At 53.5% G+C, this 16,037-nt stretch overlaps 1 protein-coding gene across 1 annotated transcript in view; it reads left to right on the top strand.

The window, feature by feature from the left end:
* LOXL2 (lysyl oxidase like 2) overlaps window positions 1-16,037 on the top strand; it is a 47,901-nt gene that overhangs the window by 29,049 nt on the left and 2,815 nt on the right. Inside the window, exons 6-12 of the mRNA XM_039387047.1 lie at window positions 3,306-3,528; window positions 6,111-6,294; window positions 8,737-8,888; window positions 9,755-9,922; window positions 12,647-12,812; window positions 13,476-13,719; window positions 15,797-15,912. Of these exons, the coding sequence (XP_039242981.1) occupies window positions 3,306-3,528; window positions 6,111-6,294; window positions 8,737-8,888; window positions 9,755-9,922; window positions 12,647-12,812; window positions 13,476-13,719; window positions 15,797-15,912 (1,253 nt within the window). The remainder of the gene's footprint in view (window positions 1-3,305; window positions 3,529-6,110; window positions 6,295-8,736; window positions 8,889-9,754; window positions 9,923-12,646; window positions 12,813-13,475; window positions 13,720-15,796; window positions 15,913-16,037) is intronic.

Below are 16,037 nucleotides of genomic sequence, written 5' to 3'. Positions count from 1 at the left end.
CCAGGGAGAGCTGTTTGCAACCTTCCTGTGTTAAAAACTCAGAGGCAGCCATGCCCTGAGTTTCTGCCTGTAAAGATCATCTGTATTCTGCTTTTTTTATATATATATATACATATATATATTCAGTCCGGGGAACTGAGGTGGGGTTTTATTTCTCCCCAGCCTACCAAGGGCTGTTAATACCAACCAGATGTTGATGCCTCATGAAATGTCCAGGATGAGGTCATTGTTTGCTATTCTGAGGCATCCCCATCGTTATTTCCCCAAGACAGGCTGTTTCTTGTCTGCTTTGGAGTTCATGGAGCTCCCTGGGCCTGCCTGGGGAGGGTGAAAATACTCCTTCAGGTTCTCACTTCCAGCTGAGGAGTGGCTGGTGCTTCGTGTCTCCCTGGTTTTGTGGGTTTATTTTTTGGATTTTAATTCTCTCTTCCCATTTCCCACTCCTTTTGCCTCTGTTCAGGGTCCCTGACAGCTTCTGCTCTGTGTTGACAGCCAGTTTTGCCCCCAGGACAGGATCTCAGCCCTGCTCCATCCCTTCCAGCCCCACATCATGTGTTGCCGCTGCATCTCTATCTCCAGCCTGGCTGGATCCATCCCCAACCTCAGCCCGGGGAAATTTGGCTCCAGAAGGGATTAGTCAGTGGCTGTGAGCCCAGAGAACTGCTGAGCTGGTCAGCAGAGCTCAGTGAGCAGGAGGGGAGAGGAGAGTCCCTCCAATCTCCGTGACCCTGCAGATCAGCCCCCGTGCTGGGGGAAAAACCTCCACCTGGCCACTTGAATCCCAAACCAACCCCTCAGAAAGGCTCTTTGGCCCTTCCCAGCTGCTCTCCAGGCTCCCAATCCCGGAGGGATCTGCTGCAGAATTGCCCAGAATTGGTGTTTTTCCTCCCAGAAGTCCCACCCAGCTTTATTTCAGCCTCCTATTCAGTCCCAGCTTTATTTCAACCTCCTATTCAGTCCCAGCTTTATTTCAGCCTCCAAACAATTCCTGTTCCATCCCCAATTTTATTTCAGCCTCCAAACAATTCCTGTTCCATCCCCAATTTTATTTCAGCCTCCAAACAATTCCTGTTCCATCCCCAATTTTATTTCAGCCTCCAAACAATTCCTGTTCCATCCCCAATTTTATTTCAGCCTCCAAACAATTCCTGTTCCATCCCCAATTTTATTTCAGCCTCCAAACAATTCCTGTTCCATCCCCAATTTTATTTCAGCCTCCAAACAATTCCTGTTCCATCCCAGTTATATTTCAGCCTCCAAACAATTCCTGCTCCATCCTCATGTGCCATTTGGATCCCACAGCCCATCCTTGGATCCCAGGGAGTCCTGGAACCCGGAGCAGCACAGGGATCACACAAAGCCACGTCAGGATCCCAGCAGGGCGTTGACTCCTCTGTGCCTGCGTTTTTAACTTTTCCCATCTCACTTTTGATGCTGATCTGACCCATATTTTGTGTTTGATCTGACCCATATTTTGTGTTTTCTCGACTCTCAGCTCCGGAGGTGGATTCCTTCCCTTCCAGAAGCCGGATTCCTTCCCTTCCCAGTTTATCCCACGTGCCCCCTTCCTCCTCAGGAGCACCTGGAGCAGCTCCAGGCAGCTTGGGAGTGAGGAGCAGGAGCTGCTGCCAAGCTCCTCTGCTGTGAACATGTCAGCAAGGGAACTGCTCCTGCTCCCAGAAATTGCTTCCAGGGTCGGGCTTGTTCACACCGAGGTTTGAGAGGAGCTGCAGAGCTGGAGGGTTTTTTTTTTTTCCCCAATCTGCCACCTCCCAGCTGAAAGCAGCAAAGGGAGAGGATTTTTGGGGCTCTTCAGGCCAAACTGACACCCCAGTTTGTTCACTCAGTTTGAATGAGCTGAGCCCTATGTGATGCAGGGGATTTTCTGCTCCTAGGAGCTGCTGGAGCTGCACCTTTGATTCATATTCTGATTTTTAGCTTTTACAGGTGACCTGTTTAACCCCAGGTAGTTGGACTTGATGATCTGGGAGGTCTTTTCCAACCTTAATGATTCCATGATTCTAAGTGACACCTTAACAGAGTCCTGTGTATTAATGGTTCAGCCTCCAAACAATCCTGTCAAACCCCAGTTTTATTTCAGCCTCCAAACAATCCTGTCCCATCCCAGCTTTATTTCAGCCTCCAAGCAATCCTGTTCCACTCCAGTTTTATTTCAGCCTCCAAACAATCCTATTCCATCCCAGTTTTATTTCAGCCTCCAAGCAATCCTGTTCTATCCCAGCTTTATTTCAACCTCCAAACAATCCTATTCAATCCTAGTTTTATTTCAGCCTCCAAGCAATTCCTGTTCCATCCCCATTTTATTGTGGCCTCCAAACAATTCCTGTTCCACTCCAGTTTTATTGTGGCCTCCAAACAATTCCTGTTCCATCCCAGTTTTATTTCAGCCTCCAAACAATCCTATTCCATCCCAGTTTTATTTCAGCCTCCAAGCAATCCTGTTCTATCCCAGCTTTATTTCAACCTCCAAACAATCCTATTCAATCCTAGTTTTATTTCAGCCTCCAAGCAATTCCTGTTCCATCCCCATTTTATTGTGGCCTCCAAACAATTCCTGTTCCACTCCAGTTTTATTGTGGCCTCCAAACAATTCCTGTTCCATCCCAGTTTTATTTCAACCTCCAAACAATCCTATTCAATCCTAGTTTTATTTCAGCCTCCAAGCAATCCTGTTCTATCCCAGTTTTATTTCAACCTCCAAACAATCCTATTCAATCCTAGTTTTATTTCAGCCTCCAAGCAATTCCTGTTCCATCCCCATTTTATTGTGGCCTCCAAACAGTCCACTTTTTTATTTCAGCCTCCAAACAATCCTATTCAATCCTCAAGTTTTATTTCAGCCTCCAAGCAATTCCTGTTCCATCCCCATTTTATTGTGGCCTCCAAACAATTCCTGTTCCACTCCAGTTTTATTGTGGCCTCCAAACAATTCCTGTTCCACTCCAGTTTTCTTTCAGCCTCCAAACAATCCTATTCAATCCTAGTTTTATTTCAGCCTCCAAGCAATTCCTGTTCCATCCCCATTTTATTGTGGCCTCCAAACAATTCCTGTTCCACTCCAGTTTTATTGTGGCCTCCAAACAATTCCTGTTCCATCCCAGTTTTATTTCACCCTCCAAACAATCCTGTTCCATCCCAGTTTTATTTCACCCTCCAAACAATCCTTTTCCATCCCAATTTTATTCCAAGGCATTCCCCCCCTCCCCCAACCCACCACCACACCAGCGCAGTTTTTTTCCGGATCCCCGACTTTCCCTTTTCTCCTCCTCTTGTATTCCCTTCAGGATGTTTGCCAGCAGAAGGAAGCAGCATTACTGGGCTTACTCCATGGACTGCAGCGGGAGTGAGGCTCACATCTCCAGCTGCAAGCTGGGCAACCACCTGGCCGTGGGCGCGGGGAAGAACGTGACGTGTGAGGACGGGCTGCCCGCCGTCGTCAGCTGCGTCCCCGGCCGGGCCTTCGCCCCCAGCAGCCACAGCGGCTTCCGAAAAGCCTTCAGGCAGGAGGTGAGCAGGGAGAAAACCCCACCTGGCCCCCAATCCCAGCGTGGTTTGGGTTGGAGGGCACCTCAAAGGTCGTCTAATCTCACCCGGTTTGCTCCGAGCTTGGGCACTCCCAAGAAACTGGAGCCCAAACCTCTGGCTCGGCAGGTCTGAGGGCTGAAATGATGGATGAAATCCAGCTTTTTGCTTAACTTTGGGGAGTCCCATCCCAGGTTGAATATCCCTGTGGTGAGACTCCAGGAAGCTGCTGCTGTTCCATCTCCTCACACAGCTACAGAAGGAAATTAAACATTGCCTGAGGACACGCTGAATCTTCCCCCCGAATTTCTCAAAGCTCATGGGTACATTCTCCAGGCAATATGCATTTTAATTTCTGTCTTGTATATCTTGTTTTTTTTCCTCGGCTGAATTTTCCAGTGTGTTGGTTTGGCTGGGATGGAGTTAATTTTGCTCACAGGGGTTTGAATCTGTGCTGTTAACACCGAGAGAAGTTTTTGGTGTTGCTGAGCAGGGCTGCACAACCTCGAGGCCTTTCCTGCTTTGAAAGACTTTGGAAGGACACAGGAAGCTGGGAGGGGACAGAGCTGGGACAGCTGATCCCAACTAATCCAAGGGATATTCCAGACCCTGCTCAGGAATATAAAGCTGGGGAAGAGTCATGGAATCCTGGAGTGGTTTGGGTTGGAAAGGACCTTAAAGCTCATCCTGTCCCACCCCCTAGCCCAGGTTGCTCCAACCTGGCCTTGGACACTTCCAGGCATGGGGCAGCCACAGCTTCCCTGGGAAATCCATTCCAGGGCCTCCCCACCCCCCCAGGGAGGAATTTCTCCCTAAAATCCCATCTAACCCCCTATGAGTTTGAGCAGGAAAACCCTGGGGGTGTAAATCCACCATCAGCTCTCAGCTGCAGGACCCGAACACCTCGTGCCAACGTCCCCTCCGAGTATTCCCGTCTCCCTGCAAGCCCAGCCAACCCCTATCCCAAGAAATTCCTGCTTCCTTGCCTCCTGGAGGATGGGAGCTGGCAAAGCTGGGAGCAAGGAGTGGGAAAATCCCCGGGTCACGTTCCTGTTGGAGCTGCTCTGTCCGAGCCAGTTGAACTGGTGCCCGGTCGCTGCCGGGCTTTGCTGTTCCACAGCCACTGGAATCCTGCTGGATTGGTTTTCCCTGTGGAGGGACGAGGGAAATCAGTTGGCATTTCCTCTACCTCTGCATTCCTCGGCAAGGAAATGCCCTGGGAGACTGGGAAAACACGGCCTGCAGGAAGGCTGGGGAGCTGTGTTTGTTTAGTCTAGTGAGGAAAGGGCTGTAAAAATCCTGGGATATGCAAAAAGCCCTGTAAAACAACCCTGGAGCTGCTTGTGCTCAGGGTCAGGGGGGTGACTGAATAGGAAAGAAGAGCTTAACATGCAGCAAACATGGTTTAGTGGATGCCAAGGGAAATTTTCCAGCTGCAGCCTCAGGACACGGGGACGATTTTGGGATCTGGAGGCCCCAAATGCTGGGTTAGAGGGGTTTTCCCAGGGGTGCTCTGGGTGGGGTTGGAGCTGCATCACCCAGCCCTGGATCTGTGTGGATTTAGGAGGATCTCTGGGCTCTTCTCAGGTGTCAACACCTCCCAAAACTGCTGTGGTGGGAATAGTGCAATCCCTGCCTGGATCCTGGGCTCTTCCCTGCACGAGAGCTTGAGGGATTTAGGCCTGAAAGGTGAAAGGTCTTGTAAATCATGACTAATCTTCTGAGCCACACACGCTGCCAAGTAATTCCTTAAGCCTTTGTTTGGGCTTTGCATGTCCTTTGTGTGACCCCAGCCTGCTGCCAGTTGGAAAAGTTAAGGATTCTCGGTGTTCCCAAAGCTTTGACTCTGCTGCCACCAGCACAACCCACCTCTCAGGTGCAGCAGCAAGTGGCAGGTCTGTGCCTGGCACCGGGCAAAGCTGTGGGTGATTGATAGATAATAAGATAATAATAGAAAAGTGGAAAGAGATAATAACGTAATCATATAAAACCAGGAGTGAGTGAAACTGGAGCTGTGCGTTTCTGGCTGGGATCTGCCAGATCACGGATTCCACTGCTCAGAACTCAGCAGACAGGTGGGTTTGAGGTGGCTTGAGCTCCACGTTGATCCTGGAGATCTGAACAGCAAATAAACCCTTTTAGTGGCAGCCAGGGGATGAGAGTTGGGCACCAGCAGGCTTGGGGCCGTTCTCCAAGGGACATGACTCCCAAGGAACATGAGAATTGGGTTTTTCCATGTCCAGCCTGTGTGCACCAGCAGAAAAAGGCTCCTAAATCCAAGCACTAAACCTGCAGAGAACTAAAATATCTTTTTTTTTTTTCAATTCCCTGCCCACATGTAGGGACGTGAGAAACATCTCTGTGCATCCCATGAGTGTTTGCAGGTAAAGATCTCCTTCCATCCAGAGCTTTTGGCCCCTGGAATTGTGTGGTAGGGGGTTCAGTTCTGTGATTCTCTAACAGTTTGGGGGGCCCAGCTTTCCCGCAGACAGGAGCTGCAGAGGGCAGGACGTGGAATTGGGCAGTGGGAGTGGGAATTAACTCCTCTCCCACCTCGTGTCTTGCAGCAACCACTGGTGAGGCTGAAAGGAGGAGCCAACACGGGCGAGGGACGAGTGGAAGTGCTGAAAAACGGGGAGTGGGGGACGGTCTGTGACGACAACTGGAACCTGGTGTCGGCCAGCGTGGTGTGCCGGGAGCTGGGCTTTGGCAGCGCCAAGGAGGCCATCACAGGAGCAAGGCTGGGCCAAGGTAAGCCCCCCAGGGGCTGCTGGGGCCTTGTCCAGCTCCAAGAGCCCTTGGGGATACGGGACAGAGCGTGTTTTCACTGGAATATTTGCTCCGGGGACCAGAAATGTCTCCTCTGAGGCCTCCTTAACGAGTCTGGAGGCCAGGCTGGAATATGTGACTTAAAAAAGATGTTTGAGATTCCTTGAAAGAAGTTTGGGGATGATGAGCTTAACCTTTTGCGCAGACAGCTGTTCCAGTAATTAATTCTTCATTATCACATCTGTTGCTCTAAAGCTCCCTTTGAGTCCTCTAGAACCACATCATGGTGGAATGTATTACTAGAAGGTTCCTGGCAAAAATGAGTCCTGGATCCAGACTTCAGATGCTCCAATTTAAAGCAGAACAGTAATTTATAAAGTCATTTATAAGCCCATTATAAATAGAAGGGCATTTGAACAGCTCAGAGCCAGGTTTGGGGTTGGATTTCCTGTGTCTGGGAGCTGGTTTAAATCCCAAAATGTGGGAAATGGTAACTCAAAGGAGAACTTACACCCCCTGAAACCACCTGGGGATTCCCACACCTTGCTCCTGTGGTGAGAATGGGAAAGCAAATGACACCAAACCCTTCCTGTGAGAACAAAGGAAAGGGTGAATCTTCTTTGGAGACTTGGAGGAGGGGAGGGGAGGGAAGGAAACAACACGTGGTGTCCCGAGTCTGGAAAGCTTTAAAACGTGACCCGTCCGCTGGATTTGCCAAAACCCTCTTGTGGTGGGATGAAATCTGCTGGAGTGTTTAACTGCATGTAGGAAACAGCTTAATCATCGTTGTGGGGAGGGGAGGAGAGGCTGCCACGTGAGGGAGGAGAACATGGAACGCTCCGTTCCCTGCCGTCTCCCGCAGCCTGGAAACTCTCGGCCGATTCCCACAGGCTTCCCTTTCTTCTCCTGCTCAGCCCCAGCCATCCATCAGTGCTCCCTGTCAGAAGTGTCCTTTGGATGGCTGAGCTCCCCCCAGCAGCGGGATCGTCCCGTTGTGGGAGGAAAAGGAGCTCTGCTGGCCCAAACTCCCCTCCAGCTGCAGAGGGGAGACTCTCCCAGTTAACTCCGTGTCCGTGGTTACACTTTGGGTTGTTCCAGCTGCAGCGCTACAGGTTGGGGATAGAGGGGCTGGAGAGCAGCCAGGCAGGAAGGGAGCTGAGAGTTTGGATTGACAGGGAGCTGAACAGGAACCAGAGTGTGCCCAGGTGGCCAAGAGGCCAATGGATCCTGGCCTGGCTCAGGAACAGGGTGGCCAACAGGGCCAGGGAAGGGATTCTGCCCCTGGACTCAGCGCTGGGGAGGCCACCCCTGGAGTGCTGTGTCCAGTTCTGGGCCCTCAGCTCAGGAAGGACATGGAGGGGCTGGAGCAGGGCCAGAGGAAGAGCAACGAGGCTGGGGAAGGGACTGGAGCACAAGTGCTGGGAGGAGAGGCTGAGGGAGCTGGGGGGGCTCAGCCTGGAGAAGAGGAGGCTCAGGGGAGACCTCCTCACTCTCTGCAACTCCCTGCCAGGAGGGGGGAGCCAGGGGGGGGTTGGTCTCTTTTCCCAGGCAACCATCAGCAAGACAAGAGGGCTGGGTCTGCAGCTGGGCCAGGGGAGGGTTAGGTTGGAGATTAGGAAGAATTTCTTTGCAGAGAGGGTGCTCAGCCATTGGAATGGGCTGCCCAGGGAAGGGGGGGATTCTCCATCCCTGGAGGTTTTTAAAAAGAGACTGAATGTGGCATCAGTGCCATGGTCTAGCAACTGCAGCAGTAGTGGATCAAGGGTTGGACCTGATGATCTCAGAGGTCCCTTCCAACCCAGCTGATTCTGTGATTCTATGATTCTATGATCCCAGGGTGTTCTGATGCTGGTTGGAAGGACCAGCCTCATCTTGGATGCCACTTGTCCTCCCAGATTATTCCCATTTGTCTCCCAGCACCTCTGCAGTATGGAATGATTGTATTTCACTGCTGTGTTGGAGCCCACACCACCTGCCCCAGATTTATTTTGCTGACTCCTCATCCCTCCCTCCCTGTGGTTTTCTGCTTGATTGTCCCAGCAAACGTGTCCACGTCCCAGTTAAATGTCAGGGCTTGACTGGGAGCAGATTCCAGCACACAGACCCAGCCAAAAGGTCATAATTTGTGAATTCCTGCAGCTGAAGTTTGTAAATTATGTAACAGTGGAAACTTGGCTGTTTCTGGGGTTCTTGCCTGCCGGAGCCCCGAAGAACACTGGCAAGAATTTAACAGTGAAAATATTAATAAGGATATTGCAGCTTTTGGGTTTGTTTTCACACGAAACCAGTGGCTTTTTTTTCCAGGGTGTTTGGAACGCTGGAGGCCGGCGTGGTGTCTGCAGGGTATTAACATTTCCTCCCCACGCAGCAGCACAGGCAGAAAGCAAAAACCTCTTTTTTTCCTTCCTTTCCCCCTTCCCCAAGGGATGGGCCCGATCCACCTGAACGAGATCGACTGCACAGGCTTTGAGAAGTCAGTCACAGACTGCAAGTTCAACACCGAGTCCCAGGGCTGCAACCACGAGGAAGATGCTGCTGTGAGGTGCAACGTCCCTGCCATGGGCTTCCAGAACCAGGTGAGGAGCCGGGTGATCCGGGTGCCAGGGAATGTTTGCCAGGTGTCTGCACGCTGGGGCCTCACCTGCCAGGGCTCAGCATTGGGAAGGAATCATTTCACCCAAGCCATGAAGGTTTTGTTTGGGTTTTAGGAGGGAAAATGAGGGCGATTCTCCCTTTTTAGGCTGAGCTTTGAGCTTCTTTTCTTATAAATGAAGAAAGAAATGATGGAAGGACAGGGGAGGTTTAGGTTGGAGATTAGGAAGGAATTCTTTACAGAAAGGGTAGTCGGGCATTGGAATGGGCTGCCCAGGGAAGGGGTGGATTCTCCATCCCTGGGGGTTTTTAAGCAGAGACTGGATGTGGCATCAGTGCCATGGGCTGGGAACCACGGCGGGGTTGGATCAAGGGTTGGACTGGATGCTCTTGGAGGTCCCTTCCAACCCAGCTGATTCTGTGATTCTATGACAGGGCTTGGAGCAGCCTGGTCTAGTGGGAGGTGTCCCTGCCCATGGCAGGGGCTGGAATGAGAAGATTTTTAAGGTCCCTTCCAACCCAACCATTCCACGACGCTGCACGAACCTGCCACAGGTTCCCCTGAGCCAACACTCCTTCCAGAGCTCTAAAGGAGCAGGGAAGGGAAGCTGTCCCAGGGAGTGTGTTATCCCTGCAGCTGCTCCAGCCCCCTTTGAGCTGCAGGGCTCGGCTGGACCATCCCCTGCCCTGGCTGGGAGGTGACCCCAACTACATCAGTGCCCAAACCGAGCCGTGCGAGCTCGGGGACTCCCAGCCCCGAGGAGCCCCCGGGTGCTGCCCCACGTCCCCCGGGGGGCTGTGCCGTGGCCTCACTGCCCCGGGGGGGTGTCTGTGTGTCTGTGCCCTGCAGCTGCGCCTGAGTGGAGGCCGCAACCCCTACGAGGGCAGGGTGGAGGTCCTGGCCGAGCGCAACGGCACCCTGAGGTGGGGCACGGTCTGCAGCGACAACTGGGGCACCGTGGAGGCCATGGTGGTGTGCCGGCAGCTGGGGCTGGGCTTCGCCAGCCACGCCTTCCAGGTGAGCCCTGAATCCTCCTTTATCTGGGTTTGGGTCTCTGGGGGTGGGTTTGGGTCTCTGGGGGTGGCTTTGGGGATGATGGAGGAAGAGGACGAGGAGGAAGGTTCAGGAGGCCATGGTGGTGTGCCAGCAGCTGAGGCTGGGCTTCGCCAGCCACGCCTTCCAGGTGAGCCTTGAATCCTTCTTTATCTGGGTTTGGGTGTCTGGGGGTGGGTTTGGGTGTCTGGGGGTGGGTTTGGGGGTCTGGGGGTGTCTTTGGGGATGATGGAGGAGGAGGAGGAAGGTTTAAGAGGCCGTGGTGGGGCTGGGCTTTGCCAGCTACACCTTCCAGGAACTCTCCCCTGCCTGGGTTTTGGGGGTCTGGGTGTGGGTTTGGGGTTGCTGGAGGAGGAGGACGAACATTTAGGAGGTCGTGGTGGTGTGTCAGCAGTTGGCACCTTCCAGGTGAGCCCCTGAACCCTCCCCTGCCCGGGGTTTGGGTGTCTGGGGGTGGGTTTGAGGATGATGGAGGAGGGGGAGGAAGGTTTAAGAGGCAATGGTGGGGCTGGGCTTTGCCAGCCACACCTCCCAGGTGAGCCCCTGAACCCTCCCCAACCTGCCTTTTGGGTGGGTGGGTTGGGGCTGCTGGAGGTGGAGGAGGAGGAAGAGGAGGGTTTAGGAGGTTGTGGTGGTGTGTTGGCAGATGGGGTTGGACTTTGACAGCCTCACCTTCAAGATGAGCCCCTGAACCCTCCCCTGCTTGGGTTTTGGGTGTCTGTGGGTGGGTTTGGAGATGCTGGAGGAGGAGGAGGAGGAAGGTTTAGGAGGCCATGGTGGCACCTGACACCCTCCAGGTGAGCCCCTGAGCCCTCCCCTCCCTGGGTTTTGTACCCCTGTGGATGGGTTAGGTGTGCTGGAGGAGGAGGAAGGTTTATCCAGAAAACCAACCCCAACTGCAGCACTCAAATTCCAGGCACGAGCTGGAGAGACCCCGAGGGTTAAACCCCACTGCACAAGAGCCACGAGGAGGGAGGTTTGGAGCAGCCCAGAGCTGCTGCAGCTCTGGGCAAAGCTGTTGTTTTTGTCCTGCTCCAGGCTCAGGTTTCCCTGAGTTTGTCTTTGAGCAGTGACCGAGTGTCCAGGAGGAGGGTGGGGAGGCCCTGGAAAGGATTTCCCAGAGAAGCTGTGCCTGCCCCAGCCCTGGAAGTGTCCAAGGCCAGGTTGGACAGGGCTTGGAGTAACCTGGGCTAGTGGAAGGTGTCCCTGCCTGTGGCAGGGGGGGTAGAACAAGAAGATCTTTGGGATCCCCTCCCACCCAGGCCATTCTGGGATCGATGACCCACGGCACACACTGGGTCTTGAGTAGATTCCAACCAATCCAACCATTTTTCATGGCCAGAGAGGGGATCTGCAGCTCCCCAAGGGATTGGAAATCCAGCAGGAAGGATTCCCCTGCACCAACTGGTTCCTCCAGCTGCTTCCCCCCTGCAGATCCCAGAGAACACCCACATCCCTGAGCACTGGCCTGGCTCTGTTGGCACAGCCCTGAGAGTCCAGCAGGGAACAAGACATTTTTTCCTTTAGCTGAGGCTGCTGGAATTCGGAACAGAAAAGGCCCTTATGCTGCCCCAGCTCCAGGAGCATAAAGCCCCAGTGTGCAGAACAGGGCAGGCTGTGTGTGCAGCGCTCCCAGACAGCCTCCTGCCATGGGAGCCATGGCACACATGGGTTTTCTTTTCCTGGAAACGGGCTCCCAGTTTTGACACTGAGAGATCTGATGGGATTTTTTAAGTTCTTTCTTCCTCCCCCTCCCCGCCCCCCCACCGTCCACCAAAGCTGTGCCATCAGGGTTTGAGTTTGTGAGTTAATTAAGTGACGTTTCCCATGGGTTTGGTGTAACTGGGGGATGAAGAGGAGCAGGGAACTTCATCAGGAACTGCAGTGACAGGACACACAGCGGCTTCCCACTGCCAGAGGGAGGGTTAGGTGGCACATTGGGATGAAATTCCTCCCTATGAGGGTGGGGAGGCCCTGGAAAGGATTTCCCAGAGAAGCTGTGGCTGCCCCATCCCTGGAAGTGTCCAAGTCCGGGTTGGAGCAACCTGGGCTAGTGAAAGGTGTCCCTGCCCACGACAGGAGGTAGAACTGGGTGATTTTAAGGTCCCTTCCAACCCAAACCAGTCTGGGATTTTGTGATCTCTGAATCCTCAACCCCAAGAGGTGCTCCCCTGGGTCAGCAGATCCTGTTAGTCCTGATACTCCTCAAATTCCTTGTTCCCACTGGCATTTCCAGCATGGCTGTAACTCTGCCTCCCCTCCTTGTGCAAGCAGAACCCCTGGCATTGCTCGTGGCCCTCCCAAGTGCCCAGATGTCACAAGGCAGATGTGGTTTAAATGCTGGGCACCTCTCCCAGAGGCACAGCCCTGATGACTTCCAAGAGCCCCGGGATGAACTCGCCAGGGTGGAATTAAAAACAAGGGGAGATTTAAGCCAGATCAAAAACAAGGAGAAAGATTTGCTGAGATGTTTAGGGTGGGGAATATGGGACTGGGGTTAAAATCTGGGTTAATCAGCCTTCTGCTTCCCTGAGTCCACTGAGATCCTCCTCCTGCACGGCGTGGGCTTTCACACCGACCTTCACCAGAGGGACAGTCCCAGGTTACAGGGGGGTAAATATTCCTCAGAGTGCCCACTAAACCCTGAGGAGTGTGTGAGACGCCTTTTTTTTGTGCCTTTCTGTCCAGGAAACCTGGTACTGGCACGGGGACGTGAGCGCCGACAGCGTGGTCATGAGCGGGGTGAAGTGCTCGGGGACGGAGATGTCGCTGGCCCACTGCCGGCACGACGGAGCCCACGTGTCCTGCCCCAGGGGAGGGGGCAGGTTTGGAGCTGGGGTGTCCTGCTCAGAGAGTGAGTAACTCAGGGTTTATTGCACCTGGCCACCGGTGTCTGCCCCGAGATTCCCAGAGGGAACGGGGCGACCTGTGTTGTACCTGGGATGTGGCAAAACAGCGGCGGGTTCTTACTCCCGGAGGAGCTGTGGCTGCTCCATCCACTGGAAGTGTCCAAGGCCAGGTTGGAGCAGCTTGGGATAGTTGAAGGTGTCCCTTCCCATGGCAGGGAAGTGGGAATGAGATGAGCTTTAAGGTCAGCTGTTCACATATGGTGAATAGTTACACCCGCAGCTCTTCCTCCTCCAACTGCCGGAGGGCAGGGATAGGTGGGATGCAGGGGAGGAATTCTTCCCTCTGAGGGCAGAGGAGCTGTGGCTGCCCCATCCCTGGGAGTGTCCAAGGCCAGCTTGGAGCAACTTAGGCTAGTGGGAGGTGTCCCTGCCCATGGCAGGGGGTGGCACTGGATGATTTGAAGGTCCCTTCCAACCCAAGCCCATGGCAGGGGAGCGGGAATCAGATGAGCTTAAAGTCCTTTCCAACCCAACCCATCCTGTGATTCCGTGACTCAAACTGCTGCTGCCGAGGCTGAGGAGCACAGGGTGAGGAAGGGGCTGACCTTCACCTCTGGCAGACACTCGTGGGGTGTTTTTAGCCCATTTAACCCCTTCCTTCCCCCCAGCCGCCCCCGACCTGGTGCTGAACGCGGAGCTGGTGGAGCAGACGGCCTACCTGGAGGACAGGCCCATGTTCATGCTGCAGTGTGCCCTGGAGGAGAACTGCCTGGCCAGCTCTGCTGCCAACACCTCCATCACCTCGGGGTACCGGCGCCTGCTGCGCTTCTCCTCCCAGATCCACAACAACGGCCAGTCCGACTTCCGCCCCAAGAACGGCCGCCACGCCTGGGTCTGGCACGACTGCCACCGGTGGGTGCCTCAGCTGGGCTCTCCCCCCACCCCTTCCTGCTGCCTGGGGGGCTGTCCTGCTGTGGGAGCACGGGGAGGAGGTGCTGGGGCTGTGGGTGCGGGGCTGTGATGTGTGCCGGGGTCACTGTCGCCCCCCGAGAGCAGGGAAAGCACCTTGTGGAGAATGGGATAGAAACAAGGCAAGTGTGGAGCTTTCCTTGGCAGAGGTGTCTGGCCAAGGGCACTGTATCCATGACACATCCCTGGGAGTGTCCAAGGCCAGGCTGGAACAACCTGGTCCAGTGGAAGGTGTCCCTGCCCATGGCAGGGGGTGGAACTGGATGAGCTTTAAGGTCCCTTCCAACCCAAACCAGTCTGGGATTCTGTGATCTCTGAATGCCCCTCAACACCAAGAGAAGCTGCCCCTGGGTCAGCAGATCCTGATACTCCTCAAATTGGATGAGTTTTGAGGTCCTTTCCAACCCATGATCCTGTGATACCTTCGTATGTACAGACAGGACCCATCTTTCCACACACCCACCAGGTGTAGAAAGGTGCAGCCACCTGAGCTGCTTCCCTCCCCTGGAAAAGAACCCCAAAAATCCTGTCAATTCTGCATTTTTAAATGCATCCCCACTCCACTAAAACAGCTGGGAGATGGTTTTGTGCTTATTTTTTGACCAACAGTAAATTCACCCCCATAAATGCATCACTTTTGAGGGGCAAAGACACTTTCAGCTGAACCAAGGGAGGAAAAGGAGCTGGAAGCCATCCAGGTGCTTTGCTTGTGGAATGATGGCTGGTACAAGGTTGATTTTTCTCTCCTTTGGGGTAAAAGGCCGAGAAGTGACTCAGTGCACAGCTCCTGTCCTGCCCCTGGCGCAAGAATATTCTCAAATCTAAGAGTTCTTTGTAGTCTTTATAAAGAGCTGAGCGAGGTGAGACGGGGATGAGGGGGCACTTGGAAGTGAGGTGAGACAGGGAAAGGCTGAGGGAAAGGCCACGAGCCGTCTGTGCCTCAAAAGTGGATTCTGTTCAGATGGAGGAGGATGAACTCAGTTCCTCTTCAGTCTTTCCAGTCTGTAAACAGCAGAATGCAAACACCCCTCGGAGTGGTTCAGACATAGTTCAGCATCTGAGTCAGACCTGAGAGCCTCCAGCTCCGAGCAGAGGCAGCCAAATGTGCCCCAAATGCACGGCCCTGTGCCTCTGCTTTCCCTCCAGCACTGCGAGCTCCTGTTCGGCTGCCTTTGGATGTGGAAGCGGGACAAAAATGGGAAAGACCTGGAGCAGGGAGTGAAAAGTGATTCACTTCTGGCTGATGGGAATTTATGTGTTTGTTTTTGGTTTTTTTTGTAAGTCAGGGGAAAGGCAGGAGGAGGTAAAAAGGAAAAATTTCCTCCCCTTCCTTCCTTGCTCCTCCTTCATCTGTAAATCCAAGTGCAATTATGGCGATAGGAAGTTTTTAAGGCTTGATTATTTTTACAGCTGGAAAGGAGAGGATTTATGCACTTTTTTCCTCCTTTTTTTTTCCCTTTTTTTATTATTTAATTCTTAAGCAATTGGTTCTGATTTAGGGCCTGTCTGTGCCTTTGCCTCACTCAGAGCTGAGCTGTGCAACTCCCAGAGCTGGGACAGACATTCCCAGAGCTGGGACAGACATTCCCATAGTTGGGACAGACACTCCCATACCTGGGATAGACACTCCCATAGCTGGAATAGATATTCCCACAGCTGGGATAGACACTCCCATAGCTGGGATAGACATTCCCACAGCTGGGACAGACATTCCCATAGCTGGGATAGACACTCCCATAGCTGGGATAGACATTCCCATAGCTGGGATAGACATTCCCATAGCTGGGATGGACATTCCCAGAGCTGGGACGGACATTCCCAGAGCTGGGATAGACATTCCCATAGCTGGGATGGGTGATGGTGCCACACAGGATTATCCCCAGGGGAACATTCCCTGGCTGTGGTTTCTCCCACCCCACTTCCTGTAGCCCTTTCGACCTGGTAATTAAAGGGCTGTTTTGCCTTTAATTCCCTTTTTATTTCATTTCTAAGGATAATTGTCCCTGTCTGTGACCCTCAGGCACTACCACAGCATGGAGGTTTTCACCCACTACGACCTCCTGAACCTCAATGGCACCAAGGTGGCCGAGGGACACAAAGCCAGTTTCTGCCTGGAGGACACGGAATGTGAAGCAGGTGTGTGCCAGAGCCCTGGGAGCTGGGAATTTATCCCTGTCCCCGGGGCTTCCAAGGGCTAAATGTGGCCTGGCAGGAGCCAGAAACCAGCCCTGAGGTGATGGGTGGGTGGATGGATGGATGGA

This window comes from Pipra filicauda, unplaced genomic scaffold (genome assembly GCF_003945595.2).
Source record: "Pipra filicauda isolate LSUMZ 115617 unplaced genomic scaffold, ASM394559v2 scaffold527_size357992_pilon, whole genome shotgun sequence".
Taxonomy (NCBI): domain Eukaryota; kingdom Metazoa; phylum Chordata; class Aves; order Passeriformes; family Pipridae; genus Pipra; species Pipra filicauda.
The sequence above is the reverse complement of the archived record's forward strand: the minus strand, read 5'-3'. Positions and strand labels throughout refer to the sequence as shown.